Source organism: Berghia stephanieae, chromosome 14 (assembly GCF_034508935.2).
Source record: "Berghia stephanieae isolate SIO BIC M18660-M18661 chromosome 14, UCSD_Bste_1.3, whole genome shotgun sequence".
NCBI lineage: Eukaryota > Metazoa > Mollusca > Gastropoda > Nudibranchia > Aeolidiidae > Berghia > Berghia stephanieae.
The window spans coordinates 17113105-17124101 of record NC_088373.1 but is presented as its reverse complement, the minus strand read 5'-3'; the positions used below and the strand labels follow the sequence as shown (position 1 = coordinate 17124101).

General features: G+C 37.9%; 1 protein-coding gene across 1 annotated transcript in view; it reads left to right on the top strand.

The window, feature by feature from the left end:
• Positions 1–8052, top strand: part of LOC144959514 (uncharacterized) — a 45535-nt gene extending 37483 nt beyond the window's left edge. The window contains exons 9-10 of the mRNA XM_078892130.1: positions 6327–6490; positions 7675–8052. Coding sequence (XP_078748256.1) covers positions 6327–6490; positions 7675–8034 — 524 coding nt within the window. The 3' untranslated portion in view covers positions 8035–8052. The remainder of the gene's footprint in view (positions 1–6326; positions 6491–7674) is intronic.
• Positions 8053–10997: the final 2945 nt, after the last annotated feature.

Sequence of the window (10997 nt, the reverse complement as noted above, 5' to 3'; positions counted from 1 at the left end):
TGTAAAATCATGCCAAACATACCCGGGAGCTGATATCAATTCTGACCATAACCCACTTATTGCAAAGATAACGTTAAAGCTAAAGAAAATCAAAAAACCAAAGTTATTAGAAAAATTGGACATCGATCGTCTAAAATGGTCATCAGAATTGCAGGAGAAATATAATGTCTCTGTTTCGAACAGATATGATGAACTACTTATTGAATCACAAGAACAATTCTCACAAGCAAATGCAATTGAAGAAATTGATATAAAATGGAACATATTCAAAGACAGCATAAAATTCGAAAATAAGGATATTCCAAAGAAGGAGAAAAGAACAAGAAAGCAATGGATGACACCAGAAATTTTGGATCTCATGTCAGAACGTAAAGAAATGAAGAACAAACCAGAGTATGAAGCGCTGAATAAGAAAATCCAACACAAATGTCGCATAGCAAAAGAAAATTGGCTTAACCACAAATGCAGGATGATCGAAATATTTGGCCTAGATGGAAAAGCAGCCCACGAGGAAATAAGACAAATTTCGGGCAAAAAACGCACCACTAACAACAATAACTGTATTAAAGACAAGAATGGTAAAATATTATTTGAGAAAGAGGATATAAAGGAAAGATGGTGTCAATACATTGGCGAGTTATTTGATGATGACAGGCCCCAAATACCTTTGCCAAGCAACACTGACGGTCCTCCAATACTCGCATGTGAGATAGAAAATGCATTGAAAAATATGAAAGATGGCAAGGCTGAGGGTAAAGATGGCATTGTAACAGAAATGCTAAAGATTTTGAAAGAATTCTCAATTGTGAAACTAACAGATCTCTTTAATAGTATTTACAATACAGGCTATATTCCAGACGAACTTGCCAAATCGGTTTACATCATCCTACCGAAAAAACCAAAGGCGACAACTTGCAGTGATTTCCGCACAATAAGTCTGATGCCCCATGTAACTAAATTATTATTGAAGATCATCCTAGAAAGAATCAGGTCTACCATCGATAATGGAGTTGGCGATGTACAGTTTGGCTTTAGAAAAAATAATGGGACAAGAGAAGCAATTTTCTGTTTAAATAATATCACACAAAAATACCTTGATCATCAAAAAGAAATCTATGCATGCTTTATATCGATTACGCAAAAGCATTTGGTAGGGTACAGCATGGAGAATTAATGACATGTCTGGAAAAGGCAGGCATTGATGGCAAAAATATACGGCTAATCACAAATCTATATTGGCATCAAAAAGCAGCCATCAGGATTCAGGGCGATCTGTCACCTTTCACGCCAATTAAAAGAGGAGTTCGTCAAGGATGTATCCTCTCTCCATATCTATTTAACCTGTACACAGAGTTTATCTTCCGTAAAACCGAGCACATTCCAGGTATTGTTATTGGAGGTAGGAGGATAAATAATCTGAGATATGCAGATGATACAGTATTGTTGGCATCGAACGAGACAAATCTACAGATCCTTTGCAAATCAAGTAAACCTGAACAGTACAGCAAAGGGTCTGGAGATGAATGTTCAAAAGACGAAGGTAATGGTCATGTCAAAGAAGCCTGAAAAAAGGGCAAAAGTCCAAATTAATAATCAAAACATTAAACAAGTAGATTCTTTTAAATATCTTCGACAGACAATGACCAACAACGGAAAGAATGAGCTGGAAGTGAAAAACAGGATTGCTATAGCTAGATCGAGGTTCAGTCAACTGAATAACATTTTAACTTCGCAACAAACGCAGATGAAAACGAGAATAAGAATACTCAAATGTTATGTCCACTCAACACTTCTCTACGGCTCAGAAACATGGACCTTGAACAAACAAATAGAGAAAAGAATTGAGGCCTTTGAAATGTGGACTTTTCGTCGCCTTGGAAAAATCAGTTGGAAAGAAAAGAAAACAAATCAAGAAGTCTGTGACATCCTTGATATCAGACCGACCCTAATGAAAGTAATATAAACAAGAAAACTTAAGTATTTTGGACACCTAAGACGCCATCAAACTGTCAACAAGGACATTCTTGAGGGTAGAGTTGAGGGAAAAAGAGGAAGAGGCAGGCCAGCAAGAACTTGGTCAGATGATGTGAGGACATGGACAGGATTTTCGGCAGCCGAATGCAGTCAGCAAGCCGTCAACATGGAAGATTGGCGTGTCATTTCAAGTCGACCTCAACCCATGAGATGACACTGGAAGAAGAAGTAACGATAGGTTGTGTTATAGTCCGTTCCACTACCCGTGTGCTACTTTCACAAGAGTCGTGTGCACTTCCCCTGAATTCAAAATGACGGAGCAAATTGTAAACTTTGTACACACTAGACATAAACAATCGGATTGAATAGTCGGATGTCACGTCACCCAGCAACGGCGGCCATCGTGATTCTAAACAAAGAAAATCGGTACTTTTTATTCTTCATGCTGGCTAGAACTTTTCATATGTCTTGTGATCAGAATGTGTAAAAGTCAAAGCATGATCAGATTTTAAATGTTTTTTGTCCTCTGGATACGCTTTTATGCTCGTCGGAGAAATATCTTATAAGGGCGTCCGCCATTCTTCCGATAGTTTAGAGCCAGTTACTAAGTTACCATGCGTCATTACGAGGGAAGTGACGTTACGACTGTTAAAGCGTATTGTTACATTATTATAGTTGAAAGCCAGAGGCGTAGATGTCTGTTGTGATTTCTACATTCATTAAAATCTGATAACAATACGGATAAAATATGCAAAGTTGTTACAATGAGGAAAATTTACAAGAATTTCTCCAGAGAGGTGAAGCGCGGAATTATTTTTTCATGGCATGCGGCGAATAGCAAAACTATAAATAGATTTCCCACAACCCGGAACTCAGAGTGGGGAGGTCAAAGTAATAATTATGTCAGTCAAATTATGTTTATGAAAACTGCGGTTCCTTTAAATGGTTATTCTCTACAAAACTTACATAGAATCCGGCATTATAGAAGTTAAGATTCAGTAACATTTCACATTATTACATTCAAAGAACCCCCCCCCCCCCCCACCGTCTCCCTAGTGAACATCATTCAAGAATTGCAAACATGTACCGTGCTCACTGGATGACCAATGGGTTTTAGTGGCATGTCCTGTGTGGTCCTCATCAGTCGTCTTGCTCGACATTTGGCCGGGGATTATCTCTTTGTGAAAGGCATTTCTCCTCGCCCTTTCCAAGGTGGGCCTAAAAATTTGGAGACCCCCCCCCCCCCCCCCCCATTTTTTAATACATCAATGGATTTGTCCAAAAAAACGTATAAACACCTGACGGGTTGCGTGTCTTGTCCAATACTCTTCAACAGTCGTAACGTCACTTCCTTCCTAATGACGCATGGTAACTTAGTAACACTGGCTCTAAACTATCGGAACAATGGCGGACGCCCGTATGAAATCTTTCTCCGGCGAGCTTAAAAGCATTTCCAGAGGATAAAAAAACACATAAATTTGATCATGTTTTGACTTTTACACATTCTGATCACAAGGCATATGAAAAGTTCTAGCCAGCATGAAGAATAACAAGTAATGATTTTCTTTGTTTAGAACCAAGATGGCCGCCGTTGCCGGGCGGCGTGACATCAGACTACTGAATCCAATTACTTGCATGCCCACTGTCCACCAGGGAAGAGATACATTTTGTACGCTGTGCGCTTTTTTTTTGCCAAGAGTGTTCAGTACTTTTTACTCTATTATTAACTTATACAATTTTTAGCAACCCAAAATTTTTTGCTAAGCTACTCCATTGAATGTCACTTTGTTGTGAATATTTTCCAAAAGACAAAGAGAATTAACACACCATTACTGTATATTTTTATAATGCTTGAGTTATATTTTATTGTAAACATTGAAAAGATCAAAGGAATTCGGAATTGTGAGAAAACTGTTTGTTCTATCACAATCGGTATTCAAAATTCGTAATGTCACTTAAAATATAAGTCCCCATGCAACAAAGGGCGGGACGACATTTCGTAACTTTGGAGGAATTTGCGATATTCCGTGCGCTCGGGACTTGGACCGGACTATAGGCCTCTGGCAAGGCATTAACTTTGACCAATGGCAGCGAAGTTCAAATAAATGGTCTTCACTTCAATTGGTCCCTATAGGGAATGAGATTAGCGGAAGAGTAGCGTCCCTTGATTGGACGTCACCCATAGTCTGTGACGTCACCGGCGGAAAAGGTATCAGAGAGAGAACGTCATGATGGTTGTGTGCGTGCGTCTCTCGTCCTCGCGATGTATTTGCCCTTTAAGATCACGACTTTAGGCGGTCATGGTCGCATCAGGGAGGTTTGCGTTATATAGAGGTCAAATTTTGAGAAAAAACTGAAGGCTGTCCATAGAGCTGGTTATTATGTAGAGGTGGTCGGTATACAAAGGTGGTCGCTAAGGCCTGTGAGACTGTAATAATAATAATAATAATAATAATAATAATAATAATAATAATAATAATAATAATAATAGTAATTATAATAATAATAGTAATTATAATAATAATAATAATAATGATAATAATAATAATAATAATAATAATAATAATAATAATAATAATAATAATAATAATAATAATAATAATAGTGATAATAATAATAATAATAATAATAATAATAATAATAATAATAATAATAATAATAATAATGATAATAATAATAATGATGATAATAATAATAATGATAATAATAATAATAATAATAATAATAATAATAATAATAATAATAATGATAATAATAATAATAATAATATAATAATGATAATAATAAATAATAATAATAATAAATAATAATAATAATAATAATAATAATAATAATAATAATAATAATAATAATAATAATATAATAATAATAATAATGATAATAATAATAATAATAATAATAATAATGATAATAATAATAATGATAATAATAATAATAATAATAATAATAATAATAATGCGTAATTTCGATAACGCCCATCTCCACCAAAAGTGCTCGGAAGCTCTGATACATCATGTATGTAGCCTACATGGGTTCCTATATATCATCCAACAAAATCAATAAAATCACTCGCAGAAAACTGAAAGGAAATACTCTGTCTTCAAAGAAGCTTTAAAGGAGGACAGCAAATTACGGTGTCAGGTGGCCTATGAAAGAGCATTCAACACAGAAGGAACAGAATAATAATATGCGAAAGCACGTCGTGAAAAAATCGTCTTAGGACTCAAATGGTTCAAGTACAAGGAAGTAGATACCGGAGAGAGAGAGAGAGAGAGAGAGAGAGAGAGAGAGAGAGAGAGAGAGAGAGAGAGAGAGAGAGAGAGAGGGAGGGGAGAGAGAGAGAGAGAGAGAGAGGGAGGGGGAGAGAGAGAGAGAGAGAGAGAGAGAGAGAGAGAGAGAGAGAGAGAGAGAGAGAGAGAGAGAGAGAGCGATTTGGATTGTAGATAGAAAGAAGAGATGACAAGTAGTTGGGACCAGTGTCAGGGATGGACTTGGAAACAGTAACAGGCAAGTTTGTAATCAATCCGATTCTTCACGTGAAGCGAATTCACTGCAAGACTGTAGTGATGCGATTGGGCCTTTTGGATGTAGGAACAGCGATTATTGGTTGAATTGGTTTAATTATAAACACATTGTTGTTGTTGTTGTTGTTGATGCTGCTGCTGTTGTTGTTGTTGTTGATGCTGCTGTTGTTGTTGTTGTTGTTGTTGATGCTGTTGTTGTTGTTGTTGTTGTTGTTGATGCTGCTGCTGCTCTTGTTGTTGTTGTTGTTGTTGTTGTTGATGCTGTTGCTGTTGTTGTTGTTGCTAATCATCGTCCTGTGTTGTAATGATACAACCTGTACACAATCACACAGTCAATGCCAGATATTCATGTCCGTTTATTTACGGCCATTTCACCAAGTTACAGTCAGACTCTGGAAAAACATGTAAACATTTGGCAAGATTATTGTCTTAGACTTTGTGAGTTTTCCTCTTCTATTTAAAAATAAAATGAAGAGAAAATTGATAGTGTCTTCGTGTATCTATTATTTACCTTTCTTCTTTTATTACAGAAGGGGATCCCAATAGCCCAGTTGGTAGAGCATTCGCTTCACACGCAAAGATCGATCCCGGGGGCAGTCGAGATTTTTTTCTGACACCCCCACCCCCACACCCCCCTGTTCACCGAGCAGTGAATGGGTAGCTGAGCCTGTTTGTTTGATTTGGCGAAATTACTTTGCGATAGACTAACATCCTATCCAAAGGATTGCTAGCAATTGCTATTGTCCGTTTCAGGTTATAGAAACCGGGATAAACTCCGGTTGAATGGGCCTAATGGCTCGAAATGACTACTTCTTTTTTTTATTACAGAAAGTCGCTACTACAGCTGTCATCACTATCTCAATGGTGGAGATTACGTCATACAGTCTACAATCGCCAGCCAGAAATTCGCTGCTTACCTTTTTGGTGCTATTGGCGATCATCAATGCTTTTTAAGACCTGCAGGGATCTGGTACAGTGGACGCAAGACTAATGTACGTTGTCTTGGTTCGAATAACATTTTAAAAATGTATACCCTTCCGCCACGGCATCGTAAGATATAGGGAATGATATTAGCGGAAGAGTAGCGTCCCTTGATTGGACGTCACCTTACAGAGAGAACGTCAATTTGATTTTGCTCATGCGTCTCTCTCGTCCTCGCTTTCGGTGAAGTGTCTCAAGTCGCTTTCACCGGAAGCGAGGACGAGAGACGCATGCGCACAACCAACATGACGTTCTCTCTATAATAACTTTTCCGCCGGTGAAATCCAATCAAGGGACGCTACTCTTCCGCTAATATCATTCCGTATCGTCGCCTAGGCATTACACGAAGGAATATAGATAATTATTCATCAAACATGATGTCTGATGTCAACAGGAATCACCCATGTTGTCCAACGTAAGCAAATTGGGGGTTCATAATCTTGTCCAAGTAAAAAAACGAAAGTGCCTGAAGCGGGGCTCGAACCTGGGACATTCAGGTCACAGTGCAATGCCTTAACCACTCGGCCACTTCTTCCATAATAAATAAATTAAGTAAAAATGCCTTTTATTCATCACCGAGGGGAAATTTGCTTTTCGGGTCTATTCCAAGGAAGGACTGAAGTAATCCAGACCTTAGCATCAGTGAAGCGCCAGAGAGTGAGCTAAGGCGAGGTGATTTGCTCAGGCCACACAGTATGGCTGGGTAAAAAAAAAATAACTTGAGCGTTTATATAGCGCAATATCCATTAAACGTTCTCAAAGTGCTTTACAATGCGTCCCATGCCAACAGCAACCTTTAACGCATGCATTTGCGGGGAAATAAATACTATTACAAATATGCCCTCATCTTACTCACTCATTTTACTTATTATATTACCGTATTGTGGAAATTAACATAGATCGAGACGAATATTTTGTGCCAGCAACAACGAGCATCGCTCCGGTACTAAAGTATGTTGGTGCGCGTAAATAAATCTGGCAACTAGGCGGCCTGCTGGTGATTTCCAACGTCAAATAAAATACCGATTTCAACGCCCCAGCAGATTTGATCAAGAATTATTTAAAATCGGCAGGCGATCGATTTCCGCTTAATTTAAGAAACATTTTTCCTCGTATATTAATTCTATTATCTTATAAAGAATAGATTGAAATAATGACAACTCCTATCAACTCCCCCCCCCCCTACCCCCTACAGGACTATCGTACTCCAGCCTTCGAGGAGCCCGAGGAATGTCCCGACCCCCCATCAATCACAACAGAGGCCACGCCCACTTGCCCCACCCCTTCTCACCCGTACGTGAACGTCACCATCACGAAGGAAGTTGTCGAAGAAATAAAAGCGAAAGTCCGAGAAGAGTTAACCGTCGATCACCATACGGTGTCCAAGTTCGTCAGGAGGAGGATATCGGTCCCGGACGATCGTCCGTCCTCTAGGAGCATGGGCTATGCGGGGATTGCCATGATCACCATGGTTACGGTCATCTTTGTTTTACCGGATATGATGGCGTTGAGTTCTTGGGTGATGAAAAAGTTTGTTGTCGTTGAAGAAGATTGATTTAGGAAGCTGAAATGTGTGTGTGTGTGTGTGTGTGTGTGTGTGTGTACGAGTAATTTGTACGTATATACATACGTGTAACTGTGGCTTGATAAACAACGTTTCGAGTCAGGCAATTGTTTAGTGGGTATGTTGCCTTGGTCCTACAGTTGCATTTTTTCTCTAGGTTGTTGTTGGGATGACCTGGCTGCAATAGTTTTCGTTTGTTGTTAGATGAAATTATGTTTTGTATGTTTGGCATGCAAGTGTATCCAATTTTGATGGGGTTTTTCTTCACGATGGGGTGTAGGACATGACTGGAAGGAAGCATTTTTGTAGTAGATTGAGGAATTTGTTACCGATAGTAGTTGTCACGTTATAAATCGTTTTCTTTGACGTTTTTTCGTTGGGGTGGTTATGGCCTCTTCTTCATATTTTAGTTTATAGTCGTAGCCACTTTTTGTAGTACGTCTGTATATGGTGGGATTGCTTTGCTAAATATGTAGTTGTTTGTAGAGTTGTTAGATAGTCGTTTGTTCATGATCCAGTACCAGAGAACTCCCCTGTGGAGCGATTATAGCCCAAGCGAATTTCTAATTGGTCGACAGATACGGGCGAAGATAGATGTGCTCCTACCTCACAGCGTGAAAATCTTCGCTAAGTTCAACGTGATAGCCAGTGCTATGCTCTGTCTTTTCAGAGGGGGGGGGGGGGGGGGGGGGGGGGGGTGGGGGTAGGGACAAGTGGTTGCCAGCAGTCGTAACATTAGTCATTGGAACTCAAATATTCGATGTGAAAATTGTGCCAATGATCCTACATGAAAAGGCAAAAGACACGACCAGCTTCGCATACGCCACAGTAGTTAACTATCATGTAGTGATTATGTTATTTTTTCATTTTAAATCATCATCATCATCATCATCATCATCATCATCATCATCATCATCATCGTCATCATCATCATCATATTCATCATTTATCACTCTGATTTTTTTTCCTATTATTTTTTTTTTCAGTTAATCCGAGAATATTATGTTGCGTTTCCATAATGGAAACAGATCGGACCCATCATTTATGTGCTCGAAACAATATATATATATATATATATATATATATATATATATATATATATATATATATATATATATATATATATATATATATATATATATATATATATATATATATATAAATATATGACAAGGCATCACTCCAGCATTTGTTCAAAAATATTTCATTATATAACCGGAACTTCATATGACAATGGGATTGTGGGGGTGATAAAGTGGCATATGAAGTTTTGACCTCAGACTGTGGTGATCAAAGCCTATCACTACATATAGCAAACAACAAAAAGACCACACCCATTTCATTTTTTGCCAATGTCAGTTTTATACAAATTGATTTTATTTTCCTTACTTCTAATTATAATTTTTATTTTCCATTTTAAATTTGAGGGATCTGGGTAAATTTTGTCAATTTTTTCTTCAACTTTAAACTGAAAAGAATCGTTATTCAATTAAAACTACGTGGCTGCAATTTTAATGGACTTTTCCAAAGCTTTCCATAGCTTAGCACACAGATTACTTTTTGGAAAACTCGTCTACTTATGGCGTCATCAAAAACGAGCTTTTTTTCTTAACCCAAAACTTTTTTCTTTGGATCATAAATCTACTTTTAAAAATTGTATGTTAAATATTAATCTTGATTTTAAATTTCTAAAGGGGGTTTTTAAAAATCAGAGAGAGAGGGAGTGAGAGAGAGAGAGAGAGAGGGGGGGGAGAGAGAGAGGGAGAGAGAGAGAGAGAGAGAGAGGGGGGGGGGGGGAGAGAGAGAGGGAGAGAGAGGGAGAGAGAGAGAGGGAGAGAGAGAGAGAGAGATAGGGAGAGAGAGGGAGAGAGAGAGAGAGAGGGAGAGAGAGAGGGAGAGAGAGAGAGAGAGAGAGAGATGGCCTGATGTTTTGTTGTATTTACCTAGATTTGTGTGTTATAATTTTAATAAAGATCTAATTTTATGTCTTGGTTTTATTTCTTCTTTGCTCTTACTATTACTCCTATGTAGTTTATATGCACTATATTTCCGACAATAAAGACACTTTTTGAATTGAATGGAATTTGGGTTTTGTTTTTTGTTTTTCTCTTTGTTTTCACAAGTTGAAGTTCTTTGAGATTTTTAAACATACATGAAATAGTTATACACCTGGGTGGGGGGTTTTGACCTCCAATGGAGGGCAGGAGGTCATGCTGTGTCTTCTATACCCATATATTTGTTTTCCGAGTTGCTTTCTGTCATTGTCTTGGAATGAGATTATTTAGTTTTGTCCTATCCCTGGTCGGAGGCCTTGGCTTGGAGGGAAATAGTCAAATATATAGTTTTAGTTTTGGGAGATGGTATTTTTTCATTGTAAATCATCTCTCTGTTATGTATTGTTACATACTTATTGTTATAAATTACATGCTCAGGGCCAATCTGAACTTAAATTCGATATTTTAATTGAAATAACACGAGGCCCCCTCTTTTCATCGTCTGATCAGAAAATAAGCAATCCATTACAGTCTAGCAGTAGAAAACCGCCTATAGTGATTATGGCAGGCGTGCCAACCCTCAATATCAAATTTCAAGGACATTTTACGAATAAAACCTCAAATGACGATGGCGATGATAATGTTTATGACGATGGCGACGAAGATGGTGATGATGATGATTGTGGTGTGGTTGGTGGTGGTAGTAGAGCTGATATTAAATGTGGTGGTGGTGGTTGTGGTGTTGTGACAGCCGTTGTTTGGTGGAGCAATTTTTTTTTCTGAATATTTGGGTGTGCATTATAGAAGTGATCCATCAGGTGTGTACATTTGTAAAAATTCAGTGACACACCAAATAGTCGACACGATGTCATATGGAAGACTTACAATCTTTAACCACTGAATTCGATAATATTTCTTATTGGATGTATTGAACGGTGGTTTGGGCCGATAAAATTGTTT